Here is a 22064-nt window from a genome sequence, read left to right as displayed (position 1 = left end):
TTCATCAAAACCGGATATATATTGCGACCTCTAGAGTGTCCACACGCTCAAACGTGATTTTTCGTACAAACAGGGGTCATAATCCATGAAGTGACTGTCCGATACATGACAATATGGAAATGAACCGAGGTCTTTTGGACATAAACTTCTATTTCAACTTTCGTCAAAATCGGATGAAAAATGTGGGCGTATAAAAAGCTACCACACCACGTGTTCGTCACGTGATCGCTAATTCAATATACACAACTTCCGCTGTAACCATAGGCAATGATCCATCGCATTTGATTTACCTCAAAGGATCACGACCTTTAAGCGGGACCTTTTTAGCCTCAACGAATTAATCCGAATAACCACCCCTACGACCAGAGCTTAGCTCAATCAAAATGTAATTATCCGTATACTAATTACTGATTTTGTTGAACTATTCGAATCCATTACAGTAAAGTTTCTTCCGATTCCCGAGCAATTCTAAGATTTTAAGAGTTAAACAAATCGACCCAGTAGAGTATTAGTTTAATCAGCGGGGGACTTCATATATATATGATCTGCACATTGTTCAGGTCGCGACCTTCGACCCTACCTATGCCGAAAGTATTTTAAAAAATACACTCTTTCGGTTGAAACCACGGAATTACTTCACAAACATACCGTATTTTTGTGTCGGAAATCATCTTTTAAGATATTTGATATTTCAAGTCAATGCAGAGGAAATAATTTCTAATTTAGTGGTTTCAGCCTATATGAGGCTAATAGACTTCAGATATAATACTCAGCCTTCGCTTACGAGCCAGGGGGGTAGGTGTCCCCCCCCCCCCATATTCCTGAAGCAATGGCCGGAGAAATCCGTCTCTGGCCATTGCTGGATTAGCTTCTGATACTTGCGCTTTTGAGGGAGTGTGTCTATTCTTTCCGTTCAATCAAATCTATCCAAAAGCACAGTAATATGACAGCCTTTCGTTTAATCAGGGGTCTTCCCTAAAACTTTGGATAGTAATTTACGGTATTAAAAACGGTGTTGTTCGTCTCAAAACAGTATTGTTTACATTATATCCACAGAGTAAAAATCGTGTTGACAGTTGATAGCCTTGTTTGTCACACAATTAGTTATTCGGGCATAACGTTATGCAAACATATTTGGTCCAATTTGGAGCTCTGTTTGGTATTGTTACGCAGTTAGCTATTGGTTGTTAATCGGACTATTGACCAGTCATAATTTAGAACAAGAATTTGCTTTGTTTACAGCAGTGAGTAGTGGGATTAGCTCTAATCAAACGAAACACTGCGAGGAGTATGGGGTCCCCCTAACTTTCGGGCTCTCTGACTTTTCGGGCAGACTTGTAAAGTGATAGTCTCGGTCACTCAGAACCTCCTCCACGTCTTCAACGCACGGAGGGTCTGCGACCGTTGTCAATATTTGACAAACAGTTCCATTGCCCATGCGTAAACTGGGAGTTTTGATTTTTTTTATGTGGTTGATTTTCCATGAGCCGTGACGAAGAATTAGGATTAATTAAAAAAAAAACACATAGATTAAGATTTTGATATTGAATTTGCAATGCGATCTAATGGATATTCTGAAATGGCAGTGTTAAATTAATTTTATGGGCGTTGTTATCTCCCTAAAACTTTGTAAAAGGAAACCGGAGGACCCAGAGAAAACCTAACGAAGATGGACAGGCGACCCTACTCCTTCTCACGTACAACCGGGAAATCGAAACTTCCCTCGGTAACCGACACTCGAAGGCTCCAAACATTCAAGTGCTTCACAATTCCATGTTCGCGCCAATAACGTTCCTAATCGGAGGTTGATGGTTTGTACTATGGCTGTACTTGTTTACTTTGTATTATTACAATTTAACCGGATCTAGATTCAAGCTTTGTTTACTTCGTTTAAATCGACTAACTTTAATAATACTCCACAAAAGTATGAATAGTAATAAACAAGACTTACCCCAATTTCTAATTCAGATTCACAATTTTTAGTTTCGCCAAGTCGTGCAATTGATACGTCATCAAATCTGTGATGTGACAAAAACCATTTGTAACTGAAAGTATTAGTCGCCAAATGATTTTAAATATTTGATTGACAAATGAATTAACCAACCGTAAAGAAGCAGTTAGGTAGTCTCCACCCCATGCTGTAGTGATTGACAGTGCTGTCATACATCATGTTCATAAATATACTTATGCGTTCAGGGTTGTATCCGGGTCCAGGATTTTCTTTACGGGGCCAAGGTTGGGGTGGGGTGGGGTTAGGTGGGTGTGGGGTGGGGCTGGTTGACAGATCTCCATATTGAAGTGTTATAGTGATAACCCACCAGTAAATATTATGAAATGAAACTTAGATGCCATATCCGACTATTTGGGGCGAAGAAACACCCAAATGGAGTCTGACCGTGGGAGGGGGGGGGGGCTCTCTGGGCAAAGCCCATGCCTCACACCAGAAATTGTCTGGTAAATCGGTTAATGAGTAGGGAACATAGACTGATCAGCTGTGAATATTCGCTAAGCCGCTTCTGCAAATTAAATTCTAGAACATTTTTTTGAAGTATTGGAATAATAGATAAAGGTGTTTGAAGTATTAGAATAATAGATAAAGGTGTTTGAAGTATTAGAATAATAGATAAAGGTGTTTGAAGTATTAGAATAATAGATAAAGGTGTTTGAAGTATTAGAATAATAGATAAAGGTGTTTGAAGTTAATCGGGATAAAAATGTTTCCTATTTCGTGTAAATGGGTATATAAAATGGGCTAAATCTATTTAAAGCCAGTTGAAATTTTCATCAAGGTCGCTTAGATGTAATTAAGGGTAGGGCACGTGAGTATTGGTGAGATTGTAGGTTAGAGTTAGGGGTAAGCATTAGGGATAGGTCCAGGATTAGGGTTAGTGTTGGAATTAGCGCTAGCCCTGTTTACATCTTATGACCTTTGACCAAGATTCTCTTGATTCCCGAGATACAATCTTTCTGAATGCGAAAGTTTTTCAAATTCTGCCTAGCGGATGGAGAGGGTTCCCCCCCCCCTCGCCCCCTTTGACTTCCCACCTTTTTACGCCATGCATAAGAACCACGTATTTCAACATAAACTACGGTCCTATAGATACGTGTTATTTTAGCAATTGTCCCTTTCATAACTCATTGTAACTGTTATTCACTTACTGGTTGTTAACAGATCTCTTGGCAGTTGGAATTCGACTTAAGAGTAGGCCATAGTGCCACTGCCCGGTCAAAATTTCCCTCATAGCACACTGCATGGTGTATGCCCGTCTTTATTAGCCCAGTCGGAACAGAAAAGTAGGACGTTAAACCCCATTTCATTTCATTTGTGAAAAATGCGTTTGAAATAATGATTAAATCATTCAAAAAATTCAGGTGACAAAGAAAATCTTCTGGCAAATAGCCGCAGACAACCCTCAACTGAGATTGGCCCACTATGCCCGCACCATTAAATTCCTTGTAATTATTATAAACGTTTGATTTCCTGTAGATGAAATACCATTAACAACAGATATCCAAGTGATAACTAAATGTAGAGAGAGAAATAAACACAAACCAGGTCATTTTGGGACTAACAAATTGGACAATTTCAATAACACATCCGAGAATGCCGAAAACATATAGTATATGCCGTATCTTTGATTCTACCAGTCGAGATGAAGGGTCCAATGTTTGGTATAACCTGTCGTCCTAATTATGTAAAGCTGCAGAGTTATATAGCTTTAGCATATATTTTTTCATAATATTCTGACCGAGGGAGGGGGGGGGGCTGGAGGTCGGGTGTTCGTTCCCTGCATTGGCCGAGAAAGTTCACCCAGATTTTCCGGCGTGCTTCCCCCTTGTCAGTGATGAATGACGGAGGGCCTGACAAGGACAGCTGTCTAGTCATTCGGATGATACGAAGACCGAGGCCCCTGTACACATTGGCGTGTACGTAAAAGATCCCTTGACATTTGGAATTCCATATAAGAGTAGGCCGTAGTGCCGCTGTCCGCGCAAAATTTCCCTCATAGCACACTGTATAAGAAGTGAACCCGTGTTTGTACCCCAGAACTTAAACATCCGTTTCGGCACGCATGCACACACTTCATGCGCGCAAAATCTGCCTATTGCAGGTCTTTCTTTAGGCCTGAAATGTTATCTTAATTAGACATTAATTAACTTATCCGACCATAGTCAACTCCCGATGTCATCGCTAGCGTGCGATATTTACTGGATTAGGAGCCGATTTGCTGCTCAATTTTCATTCATGATTAAATCATGAAATGGTAAATCGAGACTATGTTGTTTTATCGTTCCGACTTTAGTAATGATGATCGAGACTAGAACCAAAATTCATTTATCAAATTCTCGGTTCAGAGTGGATCAATTTGACAGAATTTTTGTTAGTAAATACCCTTTACATTATCTAGTTTTTAACTATTATAGTGAGAACTGCCAGCTCTTTATCTAATCTCCCATAATGTATCTTTAAATATTGTTAACCGATCCCTCATCCTTCTTCTGAATAGGTTGTCATTTTATAAGAAATGAAATTCAATGAAATGCGGTTTCACGTCGTACTATTTTGTGGAGCTAATAAAGACAGACATTTCGTAGGAACAGACATAAATAAACGGGTTGGTCGCCTGTGAGGTCAGACATATCTGTGATATGCTAATGTTTTTTTAATTAATTGTATATTATATGTCTTTTTTTATTTATTATAATTGTATATATTGATATCATTGTATTCTAATTAAACTTTATAAACCCTGTTATGTGAAATAAAGCAGAGTAATAATGTAATCTATGATCGCTCCGTGTATAGCGGCTAATGTTAAACATCCAGTAGAGGTCAGATTGTATGTGTAGGATAAAGCACGAGACTGAGGTTATGCTGGGGAAAGAAAGACTGAACAATATAACGGGAGAGAAAGTAAAGCCGATGCCGACAGGCCGAGGTTTTTCTGTCGAGTGTTTTTTCTGAAGTCATTCTTCCCCAGCATAACTGTAGTCGAGGGCTTTATCTTGCTTATAAACCGTCTATGTTTACATGTACACAAGATGAGAATATCCCAGAATTCCCACAAGAAAAACCTTATATCATGTTTTCTTATGGGGAAAAAACCTACCCTGGAAGAATAACCAGTTACAAAACCTCCCCCGACTTTCAGACCGCAAGTTATTCCGGGCATAGAATATACCCCAAAGATCAAAGAGATTTACCGTTACAGGTTTATAATTATTGGTGAAAGCCGTCGAAGGGGCGTGTCTAGGGACTGTGTTGATTATCTTACCATATTGAACTAACGAATGAGACAAACTGAATATCAATATAATAAAAAAAATTCGCCTTCCCTTATTTCTTTAAAAAGAATAAAATCTTATTTTCACAAGGCAAATGAAACAGTCAGATCATACAGAGCAGACTGTGACTGAGACTGTATTGTAGCGACCTAAGAGGAAATAAATGTTTACAACATATCTCCGGGGATCCATCTTGCAGTCATATGTTCTCCTCTGGTGCCCTTTATACTTAGATGCACAAAGTAGTGGGACAATGTCCTGGTATTTACTCAGAGTGTGAATGTAGACAAAGTTTTAATAATTAAATGACGATATAAGTCAATATTTATGAACATGAAGCAACCACCAGCATAAAGACAGGAATGGCTTTGATTCTCTTGAATGTCCTGTCCGGGCATTAACGCAGAGAAAATCATGATTTATCGGACTTAATCTGACAATGCCCCCAATTAAACGGTGTTCTGGCAGAGAAGTCATCCAAATATATTCAAATTTATATATATGGTGTTAACTAACCGAGAAACTACAATCAATTCTTCAGTTAGAAAAGAAAGGATGATTACCGCCTAAACTGCAGAAGCATTGAACACCCGGTGGCTATGATTCTCTTAAAACGTCGAATGGCGAACGCCAAAAAAATAATAATACGAATAATGCGACTTGATGATATGGATTGGACACCGTATACTGATCCTACTGATCCAAGAGTAAAAAGTGCTATTGAAGATGTCTACACCTTTTCACATTTAGTGGGTTTATGATTTGGTTTCAATATTTTTTGTCTATTTCATGCTGATTATGGTAAATGAAGTAAACTAAAGATAAAATTGTTCCGTGTGGAGTTTCACTTTTGTTGTAAACCACATTTCTGTGAAGCGGATTATAGTTTTAATCCTTTTGTATTTGATAATCCCCATGCTGGATGCTGGACTACTCCAACCATGAGAGCAATAGCGTGGGGTGGTGGGTTGGGGGCCATAACGATATGATCACCATGCTATGAACACACCAAGATTAGGCAATTGCAATTCACTTGTAATTAACGTTTGGCATGGCATCCTGAATACGATACAATTGATCCAACATTCAAAACTCAATTTGTGAAGCAAACCAAGAAGCGTGATCGCATTACTCCTATAATGCATCAGTCTCTCTGAATTCCTATAGGACATAACTACCTACGTTAAGACTCAGTTAAACATCCGCCATTTTGGACAAGTTGTGTAGTCTAAGCGTTGGTGGACTCGTTCGAATTTTATATTTGCGGTCATATTATATGATCTATCTGCAAGTAGGAGTTCCGGCTCTGCACAGGCACAGTCTTGAACCGGATGAAGTATAATCCCGGAACTAGAAGTGACAAGGTGTGGCCATCGGGCCTATATCACCCCACTGTTCGAACAGACAAACAGCCAGCCTTAGTGTAGCCACCAACCGCCAACAGGTGAACAGATACACTACCAGCCCTAGTGTAGACACCATCCGCCAACAGGCGAACAAACTACCAGCCCTAGAGTAGCCACCAACCGCTTAGGTTTGTCTTTGAGACACGCAACAGCAGACGAACAATAACAAGACTAAAAGACTAAGGAATTTTTACACAGGGGTTTAAAGTGATATTTGTTACATACAAGAACGTTTTTATGGCTTTAACCCATATTTTTTACACCTCTTTCATATGTAAATAATCTTATAAACAAACCAATCTGTCAATCATATATAATATCCACTGTATTGAACGTTAGAGTTCTGCTCCGAACTCTGCTATGAGGGACATTTTGCCCTGACAGCGGCACTACGGCCTACTCTTATATCGAATTCCAACTGTTAAGGGATCTTTTACGTGCACCCCAATGTGTACACGGGACCTCGGTTTTTCGTCCCATCCGAAGGACTAGACAGTTGTCCTTGTCAGGCCCCCGTCCTGCATCACTGACAAGGGGGAACCACGCCGGAAAATCCGAATAAACTTTCTCGGCCAATGCAGGGATCGAACACCCTACCTCCAGGCTAGCGAGCCAGCGTCTTACCCACTTAGCTACCGTGATTCCCGTATTGGACGTTAAAACTGTAACAGGAGGAACAAAGAAACATAATTAACATCTCATTTTACAGATGATTATTAAAACGACTTCTCTTGTTGTTATTGTTGTTTTGCTGTTGCTTTCAATAAGGGGGGACTGCAAAGGAAAGTGCACGGATAGTTACTGGTCCCAAAAACGATATTAGGATTAAATGAAGCCACTATCTGTTTAAAGAAGATCTGAACAGGTTATAAGGTAATTTAAAGGTATATATCCGTGCAGTAGGAGAATTTTGCCAGGTGAGCGTCGCTCCCGTCGACTCTTTTGCAAATTCCTACTGCGAAGCGTTTCTTGAATTTTCGTCGCACATCGCACCAATATTCCTTGAATCTATCCACCCATCCGATTCGCCTTAACTGTATTACATTATTGCTGTTAAAAGGGGCTAAGCTAGCAATTCATAACTTAAATTATAATTTAATACAGTAACTTGTTCTTCAACCGGGGGTTGTTCCAACCCACAAAATTTGTGCCCGAACAACTCCACGCTAGTCCGGGTTTTGATCAAAACAATTTAGAAACTTACCCCGAGAAGAGATGCCCTTGGCTGTTCCAATTATGATGCCCCCCCCCCCAATCCGCTACGACTAAAAGGAAGGTGGAAGTGGGTTTTCAACATAATTGATCAACCGAGGCTGATGACGGATGTCTGAGACTATAAGGTAGAAAGTCGCACTATATCTTGATGTCCTAGGCGTCAGTCTTCCATGTCTATATGTAAATCCGACACTGTCCCTATATAGAAGGTTATGTTAAGGGGTCACGTGGACTATGACGTCACCACATTTACCTCAACACAGACCCTAGGCACGCCCCTTCTACGGCTTTCACCAATAAATTCAATCTGACCTCGACTGGATGTTGAACATTAGCGACTATACACGGAGCTATCATAGATTACAATATTACTCTACTTTATTTCACAATACAGGGCATATAAAGTTTAATTAGAATACAGAATTACACATGGTATCAATATATACAATATTGTAATAAATAAATAAATATATATAAATATTCTAATGAATTTAAAAAATATTAACTTATCACAGATATGCTTGACCTCATAGGCGACCAATCCGTTAATTTATTTCTGTTCCTACGAAATGTCTCTCTTTATTAGCTCTGCAGAAAAGTACGACGTTAAACCGCATTTTATTCCTTACAATATGGAAACCTATTCTGAAGAAGGATGAGGGATCGGTTAACAATATTTAAAGATACATTATGGGAGATTAGATAAAGAGCTGGCAGTTCTCACTATAAAAGTTAAAAAATGTCAGTTACATTGATCCACTCTGAACCGAGAATTTAGCTATTGAATTTTGGTCCTAGTCTCGATCATCATTACCACAGTCGGTACAATAAAAACATAGTCTTCGAGTATCCATTTCATGATTTAATCATGAATGAAAGTTGAGCAGCAAATCGGGTCCTAATCCAGTAAGTATCGCAGGCTAGCGATGAAATCGAGAGTTGATTATGGGCTGATAAGTTAATTAATGTATAATTAATAATTTATATAACATTTCAGACCTAAAGAAAGACCTGCAATAGACAGATTTAGCTCTTGCATAATGTATGTTTAAACACACAGCATAACTTAGGCAAGGAAATCGTTAGGCTTACTTTCCATGTACGCGTTTCCGCCGACGAAAAGGTTGGTTATCGCAAATGTAATCGGGCCATTTCCATGTAAAAAAAAGGGGTTGCTTCTATGACTGATGATTTTTTCGCTGCTTTTCAGCGGTGATTTTGCTCGCATGAAGTATATGCATGCGTGCCGAACCGAATGTTTACGTTCTGGGGTACAAACACGGGTTCAATTCAACCAACCCTCTTGTTGCTTCAAAATCAGCTTGCAATCTGCAAATTTTTTGGACATGCTTTTAATAAAAAGGCGGTGATTGAGCAATGTCGGATTCCATGCTGTAAAGAGAAATTCTCATTTATGACGTCATTTACGTGGGATTCGCCAAACATTAAGCGAGGTTTCTGTACAATGGGATATCCCCAAAAAATTAAGAAAATGGTCGCGGAAACTGTACGTTTTTCCATTGGCGGATATATGTAGGCTACATGGAAAGTGGACCTAAAGCTGAAAACCTACGGACGATTGACGGCCCCTTGTGTCAATGCTGCTAATAAAATGTATGAGATTTCTACACTACAGAAGTAATGGAATAATTAAACGATGTATTCATAATGTTTAGTTTAAATAATCGTCATACGGAGTTTCATACGGAGCTTCCGGAGCTTCATACGGAGGTTCATACGGGGTATCATACACAGATTCGTTGCCTGGTGTAACGGTCAGTTTCTCGTATGTATTGTCGATAGAGTCCTGTCTCGGCATTGGAGGCTCTACTGTTGCCGTTGTAACCGTAAGGTCCTTGTATGTGTTTTTGATACAGCCCTGCCTTGACATTGAAAGCTCTGTTGTTCCAGTTTTCTTTATTGAGTCTACTCTTCGTCGAGTTTTTCTGAAATATTAAAACCGTTAATGAAAATCCCGAGTCTACCGATGTAGCCATATTATGATCGAAAAGATTCAATCCCTATGTTTATCAAACATAACGGTTTAACTTTTCTGAAATATAAAAGCAATGAAAAGTGGTATACGAAAATGTAATTCCGTATTTTTGAGTTGACCAGTTAACGCAAGTCATTTGGCCCCAAGTTCACAAAACCCATCTGGCCCCAAGTTCACAAAACATTCTCAGACTCAACTTAAGAATTTACTCAACCTTTAATCACTGTTAATGAGAAATATCTTTGATCCAGAAAGACAAAACAATAGTACATAATTTCTTATTAATGTCAAGAATTATTGATAACAATATTTAGTTTAAAAAATTATTCGAGAAACTGTACATCTTCATTATCCGGGTTGCAGATATCGGACAATTAGGCATTAAACTCCATATGATTTGCTTTTCTCTTCATTACAATTGTCACTACCTTACAGTATTATTTAGTTTTTGCCGTATACCTGTTTTAGTGAGGAATATGTACAGTTTATCGAATAAATAAACTAATTACTGTTATCAATAATTATTGAGATTTTCAATAAAGGGAGATAACTCCTTGTACCTTGTCCATTATGTTTAAATCAAAATTTAACCAATACCAATTTCCCTGCCGAGGACGAAGCCATCGGGTGTTTTCGCCAGCTTTTAATTCATGTCAACTTCAAAATTCTTAGTATAAATATAGCATTTACATGACAATTATCACAATTTTCATCTGTTTGTTTTGCAGGGAGGACCTTGTAGCGGAACTTCATACCGGAAATTTTGACTGCAGCCCGTCAATTCACACTCGGCAATCGTCGGCAGATTCCGTTACTGACGGTAAGTGATATGTACCTACGCCTATACAATTGCGATGCGGCACCGGTTTACTTATTAGGAACACTTGCCGTTTTTAAAAAGAAGTCATTAAAATTGAGTCGTTGGAAGCGCCTGAAGAATTTTCAGTGCAAACTTGAACTTGTATGAAGAAAATCGGATTAACTTCAAAGAAAATCAGATTCAGACTTCAAACTATTTGTTTGATAAAACATTCTTCAAAGGCGTCGTCATGGGCAACGCTGTTGGTAATTGAGGAACTTGAAAGAAGTTCCAATGGCGGACTGGTCATACAGCCGAGGCTAGATGTAGGGTACTGGAATATGCTGAGGTTTGCCGAGTGGTCAATTCAAGTACGATGACGTCTCATTTCTACGATGGCGGCAATGACGTCATGCTCGGTACTATCGTACGTGTTATGTAAAATGAATCACACTGATCCGCAGTGAATATTTGCTAGGCCACTACAATCACTGATAAGGATGACATCGATGCTACTTCATGAGCCAGAAATATTAACTTTTTTCCTGCGACAAATTAAATTCTAAAACATTTTTTTTGTGTATTGGAAAAATAAATAAAGGCGTTTGACGTGTTTGTTGGTAAAAATATTTCCTATTTAGTGTAAATGGGTATAAAAGTGACTAAAAGGCAGCATTCTCTCCGAAGCAGTAACGTCTTATGTAAACAATGCACGCGCCATTCAGCCAATGATTGACGCCGCGTGCTGTGACTGCACGTGTTAAGGCAGTCATCTTTGACAGAGATATTATACTAGACTCGCAATTCTCTGTGAAACAGAATGAAAATGAATATGTAATTGAAAGCGACAGAATCGAACTTACACTAATTTATAGATGACAACAGAGATGATAGCCAGTACCAATATAAAGGTACAACATCCAATCAGAACATAAATTATAGTAGTTGATAATCCTGGTTCATCATCAGTTTTAACACCTGTAATACAAGGACATCATTATTAACAATTATTTTCACACCTGGTTCAACAAATAGTACAAGGAGAGCATTATAAACAATTATTTTCATATCTGGTTCAACACAGCAGCTACGCCGGAAAATCCAGATGAACTTTCTTGGTCAACAAGGCACCTCCGCGGTTTAGTTTAGAGAGCCAACGTGTTTACTCACTGAGGCGCCATGATGCGACGTAAACGGCTATCAAAGTTCTATTTTATGGTTCAATGATGATTTTTTTTACAAAAAAAATACATTTGCAAACTTAAAGGACAATATTGGTGTCAGCCATTATTACATATGTAACAGAACTGGTTAAACACTGTACATAATAAAAACAACGGACGTTTTCTAATCTGTTCGTTTTCTTTTATCTAGTGACTGCCAACGCATATAACAGCTTTTCATCTTCAACGGAATGGAATTTGACCGTGATTTTGTTACTGCTCGTAATTTCAGTCAGTTATATAGAAGGATAACTCGTGTTTGTCATTTCTGTCGTCACTTTCCGTTTCTTCAAGTGTTTGATACACATCTACCGTAGCAATGATCTCTGTGTTAAAATTATATTTGGAATGTGTTTAACCAGTTCTGTCACATACGTAATAATGGCTGACACCAATATTGTCCTTTAATCTTTCAATTAATTTTACTCACCGGGAATTTCATCCTCTTGACTTGCGCCTGTACTTGTAGTTGCACGTGATGAAGGTGTTGCACGTGACGATGGCGTTACTTTAAATAAAATGTTAAATAGGTGATTTTACCTTGAACTTAAACAATTTATAATAAATATTAATGGTTGTTAAATAATTGCATTCCTTATTTGGATTTCATAAAATAAAATAACGATTAAAGCCATTAAAACGTAGATTAGATACTGTCTTGCGCGCCAGCCAATTTTGGTAGAAATGAACGATCATCCATGTGTCAGTTAAAAACGTTTAAAAATAAACCCTTTTGAAAACAATAGATCTAACACTTTCAAGACATTTCACAGGACAGATACATACCGATATTGAATCCAGGAACATCTGTTGTAGTTGTTGCATTATCTGTAGAATATAAAAAGTGCTACATGAAGTATAACTTGGATGAAAATGTAATATTTGTCACATAGACACATGCACATACCCGTATCCGTTTAATAATTTTGATATAGCTGTCAAATGATAAGTTTTTAAACTTGCTAACCAACATCTAAATACACCCGTTAATGAAACAATAATCGTCCAGAAGAAGCTAAATTCTCAAAATGATGACTAATTTCTAATGAACCCTAACAAAATTTATCATAACCCCTGACCTTTATTTCTAACTGTTAGATGACACGGGCAATAACACTAATTGGTGGGTGAAGGTCAATCCAGCACTTGTGAAATCAGAATCTTAAAGAATAAGTCTGCAAGAACTCCTATCTATCGTGCGATATAATCACTGGTTCAAATAGTTAACAACTCAACAGACACACAAAAGTCATTTCGTGACGCAATCTGAGTTGACCAGACTCACTCTTTACATGTGGGGATCCACGGTGGCTCAGTGAGTAAGAAGTTGGCTCGCTAACCTATTGGTCCCGTGCTCGATGCAGGGGTTAGGCGAGAAAGTTTATCGGGGGGATTTTCAGGCGGTGTTCTTCCTTGTCAATGGTGGAGAACGGAGAGCCTGTCCAGGGACAAGGTAAAATGCCACCCATAGCACACTGCATGACTGTCTTCATTAGCCCAGTCGGTACAGCACAGTATTACAGTAAACGCAATTGCATTTCATGTTATTTCTCTCCACATATATATATGTACGAGCAAATGGAGTAAAACATACCAGATGTTGTTAAATCTTCTGGTTGACATCCACCACAGCTTATCTCTAACTGTCCACCAGCAGCTAAACGAAAAAAACAGGTATATTAACACGTACCAACTAGAAACATACAGGTATATTTACACGTACCAACAAGAAACATACACAGATATTTAAACAGGGTGCGCACCGCTGACCAGGCAAAATTCACCCTTTTCACACATACACGTATTAACAAGGTTGCCCAGTAGATACAGGATCCGATTAAAATAGCACGGGAACTGCATCATAATAACAGGACAGAAAGGCATCCTACCTTCAAAATTTGCGTTTGTATCAGTTTCAGTGAAAGAATAAAATAGCAAAGGACTTCAAAATTTGCGTTTGTATCAGTTTTAGTGAAAAATAAAATAACCAAGGACTTTGTGTAAGTGTTACATACCTTTAAAACCTACCCAAACGTTGTCTCCTGAGCTTCCCAAATCACTTCCATTAAACTGTACCCTAATAGGACCCGGGAACCGTCCAATAGAATTATAAAATCTGTACTTATCATTGGTATCTCTTGTACAGGGGAAGGTAACAGACAATCCAGTTCCGGTTATCTTTAATTGTCGACATTTATTCCAGAACTGTAGATTAACTTGATTTGTGGAGATAAAGATCTTAGAATCAGTTGGTGATCCAATGTCACAGGTACACACAAAGCTACCATTGATATTCATACCAGAGTTCTCCTCAAAATCCATCGCAATTTCGTTTTGCACAGTTTTTGTTAAGCTGTCGACAGGACTGAACACTTGGGAAGCTGGAATATAAAAAATCGATTAATTATTGTTTATTAGTTTCCCAAAATTAGAAATTTCATATTTATTGATCGGTAACAAAAAAATTTGAGAAAGCGAATAGTCATGTCGTTTCTAAATAGTCAGCATTATTCGGGGAAACGGGTCAAAGGGTCAAAGTAAGTGTTGGTTCATGCGCAGAAACCCGATGTGTTCTCGGAACGGTTTCGATTTCACCTCACTTTAGGTTGGAACCGTTCTCAGAACGTAACTCCGCTTACGTTGAACCCGTTTACACTGCTCAAAATATTACAGTTCCATTCTCGGCACCGTTCCTGACACGCTTAAATGTGGTAATTTATGTAAATGGAATATACTTACAGTTTACACAAATATAATTAGCAACAAATACTGCTATATAATAGGAACTGGAGCAGTTTTCTAAATCATACAGGTAGCTTTCTAGAAGTTGTGCATTGCAGCTTGTCTTTTTAATACAACGACTCAGACTGTTGCCAAAAATCCTTGTCATTTCGTCGTGGTGACAAACATAATCTTGATTTAATGGAGTCGTACCACAACACATGGCAGAATTATTATCATGCATAAATCCAGCTTCTACTCGGTCAATGGCGATTTTATGGTTCATAGGACAAGAAAGGTATACTTGTTGATTTCCACAAGACAGTGCATCACACCCTTGGCTCTTTCTCAAAATTTGGCAATCACCTTAAATTGAAAATGGACACAACTCAATGGTATCATTTCAGAAGTAAAATCATTATATATCAGTATTTTGGTCACGACTAATTTTATACGAAAATGAAATTAACTGTTGAAAGACTATTAAAGAGAGAGACAGTTAGTAACGGGGTTTAACGTCCGCTCGACACAAACCAGGTCATTACGGGACTAACATATGGTTCAAGTTTATTTCAATAATAAAATTGGGAGGAAACCGGAGGACCCGGAGAAAACCCACGTGGTTGGACAGTCGACTCAATGACAGACCTTATGATATAACGCTCACATGCTAACCATTCGGTCATCCAACCCCGCTACCATTACAGCAAGGGATTAAGACAGACATTATGTCACATTTTAACCAAAATAAATAAAAAAATATATTACCATATGATGATGTCATAACTAAGACAGCAAGTGTCACAAAAAATCTGATTTCTTCCATCTTCCCTCTTCAGCTTCCTCAATTTATATCACATCTATGAACATATTCATAAAGTAAAGAAATGTTCACTTTAAAATATTAAGTATTCACCCAATATGAGAATATGTATACAGGTCTATCTGTTTAGGATAGAGTACGAGGCTGGGGTTATGCTGTGAAAAGAAAGACTGAAGTAACCCCCCCCCCCCCCGGTAGGCCGAGGTTTTTCTGTTGAGGTTTTTTTTTCTGAAGTCATTCTTCACCAGCATAACCGAGTTCGAGGACTTTATCTCGCTTATGAACCGTCTATGTTTACATGTACGCAAAATGAGAATATCCCAGAATTTCCGTAAGAAAAACCTTATATCATGTTTTCTTATGGGAAATAACCCACCCTGGATGAATAACCCGTTACAGGTTTAAAGAAAAACTTTCAGAAGAATAACCCCAAATTCCCCTGTATATATCCAAAGCCGCCCCCGACTTTCAGTCCGCAAGTTATTCCGCGCATAGAATATACCCGAAAGATCAAAGAGAATTACCGTAGGTTTATAAAACCAATGAAAATTTACACAGATTTGGCTATTTTGAACTGAACATATTGACACCATCTGTGGCAACATTTAATGCGTTTAATGTGGAGAGATGTGGAGGGGGTGGAGACTGGGGAGATGGTGGGGGGGGGGGGCAAGGACAATCATGAAATAACTGCGATTTTATGGCGATTTTATGGTTCACAGGACCAGATAGGGATACTTGTTTATTTCCACAAGACAGTGCATCACACCCTTGGCTCATCGACAATCATGAAATAAGAAAGAAACAGTAATTTTTAAAAACGTGGGTGAGGGTTGCAAAGAAGGTAGATATGTAAGTTGTGCCAGTGAAAGACATCAAAATAAAATTGATTCAAATTCCCAATATCATCTGTATTTTGGTGATAGTGTGTGCGTCTTGTCCATGGGTTTGATTTATTTGTGTGCGGTACGGTCTTCCGGTACTTACTAGTAATATATCATATCAGCCATTTAATAGAGAGAAAGAGAGAGAAATGCGGTTTAACGTCACTCGACACAAACTAGGTCATTTCAGGACTAACATATGGTTTAATTTTATTTACATAATTCGCTTGCTCGTAGGGATCTTTAGCAGTGGGGGGAAACCGGAGAATACCAACGAGGTTGGACAGGCGACCACACCACCTGACTCAATCCCAGACCTTATAATTTCACAAGAATGCGTTAAGTCACTAGACCCCCCTCGCCACCTCCCCCCCCCCCCCTTCACTGAAAAGGGGGCATATATTGGTCTTTTTCCATCACATTCATACAAATACAATTTGTAGATAGATAGATTTATTTGACACAGCCATATACATCACAGTAAATGACATATTAATTACTTATGGTACTAACTTATTGTGCAGCCGACCACCCCACCCCCTCCGTCCACACACCTGACATGACCTACTGATGAGCTAACGAATATTAACACTACTAGTAATAAACATATAAAAACTAAAACAATAACTTACCTTTATATATTTTAATCTAGGTAAATATCGCCATAACATTCCAGGTAGACTTTCAAATATACACTTGTTCTTATACTGTATGTAAAGTTGTTTACCTGTTGTAATGATATTCGCTTGAGTAAAACAGTTCCATTCAAAATCGACTAAATTAAACGTCAAGGGACTGGTCATTGTGGATTCAAAACAGAAATGGGTGGAGTCTATTGATAGTTGAATACATAAAATCAGTGAAGTCATCCAATCCTACTGGGTGGGCGGAGTTTTAAGACGTCAACCAATCAATTATGTTCGATGCTCAACCAATAAAGTGATCTAAGATAATAAAAAATGAAAAAATTTTTGAGGCTAACATATGGTTCAATTCTATTCCAGTGTATGTAGGGGTCTTCAGCAGTAGGAGAAAACGAGAGGATACAGAGAAAACCCACGAGGCTGGTCAGCCAACTGTACTCCCAGTCACGTACAAGCGGGGAATCAAAACACGATATAAAAGACCCTATGATCTAAAGCGCACACGTTAGACAATTCGCCCCCCCCCCCCCCCGTCTCACCCACACATACACCAATTCATATGAAGTAATAAACAAATACGTTTATTCCCGTACTCACACTACTTTGACATTAATGTAGACCTTAGCCCTCACCAACTGTCCATTATGCAGACTGTTCATAAATATAAATAAATGTTATTCATTTGACAGAGTGATGGTATAATGAAACGACTGTACAATAGCATATTATTTAAATGTATTATGCATGTTTCATTATGTCATAAATAACATTTGAATGAATTATACTTTCGTTTATAAAATTATATTATTCCCGTATATCGGAGAGAACAGGGTTGTTTTAAATAGGTCTATCTGCCTGTCATGCCGTACGTCACACTATTTGGAAATTTTAAAAAAGAAATCCGCTAAATTCAAAACTTCTTGTAGATTAAACAAACCAATAGTAGTGTCCACCATAGCAAACTTCCCAAAACTGGAAGGCACTTATTACAAGATCGCATTTATTGTCTTTTTACAAAGCATCTAGAGAGAGAGAAATGGGGTTTAACGTCCACTCGACACAAACTAGATCATTTCGGGACTAACACATGGTTCAATTTTTATTCCAATAATTCGCTTGCGTGTAGTGGTCTTTAGCAGTGGGAGGAAACCGGAGGACCCGGAGAAAACCCATGAGGTTGAACAGGCGACCTCCTTGTCACGTACAACCTGGGAATCGAAACCACGCCAGTTGACTCAATGACAGACTTTATGTGTTTATTTACAAAGGGATTGAGACAAAAGTACAATTTTGAAGAAGGAAAAATTGAAAATTCAACTAAATAAAAGAGAAATAAAAGAAAAACAAAATAAATATAAAAAAAATAAATAGATGAAAATCCAATTTATGTAAAATCCTTAAGTTAAATATTCGCCATAGGAAAGCGAAATCAGTTTTGCAATTAACGAATCCATTAAAGGATTTGTTTAGAAATTCGGTATGAGGATCCCATCTGTACAGATAAAACAAAATCAAAATAGGAAAATCTCACAAGATAAAAAATTAACAACCTATAAACAAAGTTTTTACAATTGTGCAAAAATGAAAAGAAACAAAAACTACACTACGCACACTTTAGCTACTACAACATAGCTAAACACGTTGAGATGTATTTGTTTGTTTGTTTTTAACTACAATTGGATGCCATTACTGGTTAAACATACCGGGTCCAATTGGCAGGTAAGTTAATTAAGCGATGTTTTTAATTGATTTGGAACGTTTATTTAACGACTATACGTCATTTAACCATTTTTACACTGCTATGGGATACTTTGCAATGCATTATTCTATTGTTGTCTAGTTAGCGTTTTTAATTAAATCCTGAAATATCTTCATTAAAGATACATGACCACCTTCATATGTAAATCCCGAATAACGAGGTGAAAAATGAATTACTAACAGCTCGTTATTCGCTGCTTGAATAACAATGTGGACTGTTTTTCGTCTAGAATTCGTTGTGCTGTGTTTTATGCTACTGGGGGATACTTGGCATCTATCATTCTAGTGATGGCTCGCATCATACTTGAATCCCGAATAACACGTTGAATAACGAGGTGGCACGAGGTGGCGGTCCACTTCGTTATTGGTGAATAATGAATAACGTCGAACAAATCAACTTCACACTGCCACAGTTTCTTTGCTACTTTAGTTTATATATTTTCAATAACTTCAATGTATTTCAGCATGTTTTGGTTAAACGCCACGATTTCTGGTAAATAATTATTTCGCCATTTGAAAAGAAACGCAACGTCATATGTTGATGTTTACCTCATTTTCTTTCATAGTTTTATGATTGGCACGTGTACTAGGGAAGTTATTGGTTTCGTAGAATAAAGATAATGCCTTTTGTTCAAGTCAGCCCATTACCCCCTACCGCTCCACACACAGACACACAAATATTATTCAATTGTTAAAAAGTTATTGTGTTATTTAGATCTGTACTAAAATAGTAGACCATTAAAATATATCTGTTGTCGGTAATATGACACTGGTGAACTTCCTGGTCAATAACAGAATAAATATTATTCATTTTCTATATTTCTATAGATCTTTTTATAACGCTGATTTTATTTCTCTTGTCGTGTTAATTTCTGACATGTCCTCGATATTCAAATCGTAAAGTCTATTGACATGTGTTTACTACTTAAAATATCCTAACACGTAAGCCTAAGACTCTCCCACCCACTGATAGTCACATAATACAAGTTGATGTTTTGCTTCTGTCTGGCATAATCACGTTACTATTCTTTCTTACATTAGACCCTTCTTCCCACTACAATTAAAGCCAGAGGCAGGAAATCCTCTCTATCGTTCCAGATAAATCGCAATAATCATAATATGTCAATCGCACCATTAAATCCCTTCTGATTATTTGAAATGAAATGAAATACGGTTTAAGGTCCTACTTTTCTGCCTTGATTAGGGCTGATGAAGACGAGCATTTCCCTCAGTGTAGTATGAGGGAAATTTAGCCCAGACAGCGGCGCTACGGCCCACTCTTATATTGAAGTCCAACTGCCAACACATCTTTTTCGTCGATCCATCCTGCACCACTGACAAGGGGAACCCACGCCGGAAAATTCAGATGAACCTCCGATCTCCAGTCTTACTCATTTAGCCACCGTGGCCCCCTATGATAAATAACCGTTTGATTTCCTGTAGACCATTAACAACAGATATCCAAGTGATAACTAAATGTAGAGAGAGAGAAATAAACACAAACAATTTCAATAACACATCCGAGAATGTCGAAAACATATTGTATGTGCCGTATCTTTGATTCTACTAGTCCTGATGAATGGTTCAATGTAGGCTAACTATTTAGACAATTTAAGAGTAACCAGCGAGATGGAAGTCGGACGCTACGATGGCAGCAAGAAAACTGGAGGATTTTATGACTATTCTGAAATTTGGTAAAATAAAAAGTTAGCCTTAGCTATAGGGCGCAATTCATTTCAAAATGGAGAAATCCAGCTTAGTAGAAGTAGGAAACTCTATGAAGAACGCGTTGAGGCTAGGCATCGCTATTGACATTGATCAACTTCTGAGAGTTGTATTTGGTAATGTAAAGTTAACTTTTTAACTAATAGAGACCATGTATACGTGTGAATTAATCTGTTGTATATGGCTATAATTTAGGAATAATGAGTGGAAAATAATCTCGGAATAGATTAAGATATTTAATGGACCATTTCATATTCCATGAAAAATATACATGCAGGACCGGATTTACCATTAAGCAAAATAAGCACGTGTTTAAGACATCAAGGGAAGAGAAAACACTACAGAAATTTGCCACTGTGGGATGTACCATACGTCGCAACATTACAAATGACTTGATTCACAAAATCCCAACAGAAGCCTTATCCCACCTAATAGATATGCTGCATAAAATCAGTTTGGGGGATCTAATCAAAGACTTTGCCATTTAAAACAGCTGGAGAATTTTCTGAAATATTAAAAAAAAAAACAACATTATTTTTCATCTTAAATTTGGTTAAATTTCGAATAATAAACTTTTATTGTGTGGTTTAATATTGCTTGCATTTGGTATTACATAAATTGCGCCCTACAGCTAAGGCTAACTTTTTATTTTACCAAATTTCAGAATAGTCATAAAATCCTCCAGTTTTCTTGCTGCCATCGTAGCGTCCGACTTCCATCTCGCTGGTTACTCTGAAATTGCTTGTTGCCTCTAAATATCTTTAGTGTGGTGCCCAGACACGCACTCATTGAATCAGACAGCAGTTCTTTCTTCAAGTTGAAGGGTAAGCGATCCTTTTGCACGTTGATTCACGGAGTGTCATTCTTTCTGGAGCAATTTGCAACTATTGTCGGCACTCCATTCCAAACATCGCCAATGTTGAAAGAAGTGGCAACAAACTTTGTAGGCTGTGGTCAAATGAATCAAACGAGGACTGTGGTGTTGACCTCGTCCAATTGAGGTTGTTCTCACAGACGACTAGGGACGGTAAGAGAATTCCTCCCACTGGCTGATGCTTTGGAGTGTCTTCTAAGTGGGCATCTGGGCAACAACCCAACTTACCATGGGTGGAAGGAAGAGGACGGCAAACTGCTTCCCATTTGGACCACGCTGCCCCTCTCCAAGAATCTGTTCCATCTGGGTATGAAGTGCACTTGCCCAGTTACCTGCTCTCGGTGCAAATGCGTGACGACAAAGTTGAAGAGCACACGCCAGTGCAAGTGCATATGCGCGAAGTAGCTGGACTAGAACAATTACCAATACTAACATGTATATAGCGGCCTTGGTTAATTTGTTAACCATTTTCTTATTGAATGTATTGTTCAATGAGTTTTTTCAAGCAATTGTTTAAGACAAGATATGCTCCAATCATGTTTATTTCATTTTATTCAATTACTGATGCATGCAAACCTAGGCCAAAATCACCATTTTAGGTTCAATATTACAAAAGTTATACGAAAAAAAACTCTGGAAATTGGCAGCCATCTTGGATTTTGACGGCCATTTTAATTTTTTTTTTATCTGACTGCTTGACACTCGAACCA

At 38.1% G+C, this 22064-nt stretch overlaps 1 protein-coding gene and 1 long non-coding RNA gene across 2 annotated transcripts in view; one reads left to right on the top strand and one right to left on the bottom strand.

The window, feature by feature from the left end:
* LOC130012861 (uncharacterized) overlaps nt 1-22064 on the top strand; it is a 57458-nt gene that overhangs the window by 31778 nt on the left and 3616 nt on the right. The window lies entirely within an intron of this gene.
* On the bottom strand, nt 8277-17136 carry LOC130012859 (uncharacterized). Its single transcript, XM_056100859.1, has 9 exons — nt 16986-17136; nt 15415-15506; nt 14665-15012; nt 13941-14306; nt 13520-13582; nt 12712-12753; nt 12356-12433; nt 11566-11680; nt 8277-9853 (listed from the first exon to the last, which is right to left on the bottom strand). The coding sequence occupies exons 2-9, from the start codon at nt 15470-15472 to the stop codon at nt 9580-9582; spliced, it is 1344 nt and encodes a 447-aa protein (XP_055956834.1). The 5' UTR covers nt 15473-15506; nt 16986-17136; the 3' UTR covers nt 8277-9579.

The sequence above is a fragment of the Patella vulgata genome, chromosome 5 (genome assembly GCF_932274485.2).
Source record: "Patella vulgata chromosome 5, xgPatVulg1.2, whole genome shotgun sequence".
Classification (NCBI taxonomy): domain Eukaryota; kingdom Metazoa; phylum Mollusca; class Gastropoda; family Patellidae; genus Patella; species Patella vulgata.
The sequence above is the reverse complement of the archived record's forward strand: the minus strand, read 5'-3'. Positions and strand labels throughout refer to the sequence as shown.

Coding starts and splice junctions, on each gene's coding strand:
- LOC130012859 (XM_056100859.1), bottom strand. CDS start 15,472: ATGGAAGAAATCAGATTTTTTGTGACACTTGCTGTCTTAGTTATGACA. Junction 15,013..15,414: donor AGTTATGACATCATCATATG/GTAATATATTTT, acceptor TTTCAATTTAAG/GTGATTGCCAAATTTTGAGA. Junction 12,434..12,711: donor TGTTCCTGGATTCAATATCG/GTATGTATCTGT, acceptor TTTTATTTAAAG/TAACGCCATCGTCACGTGCA.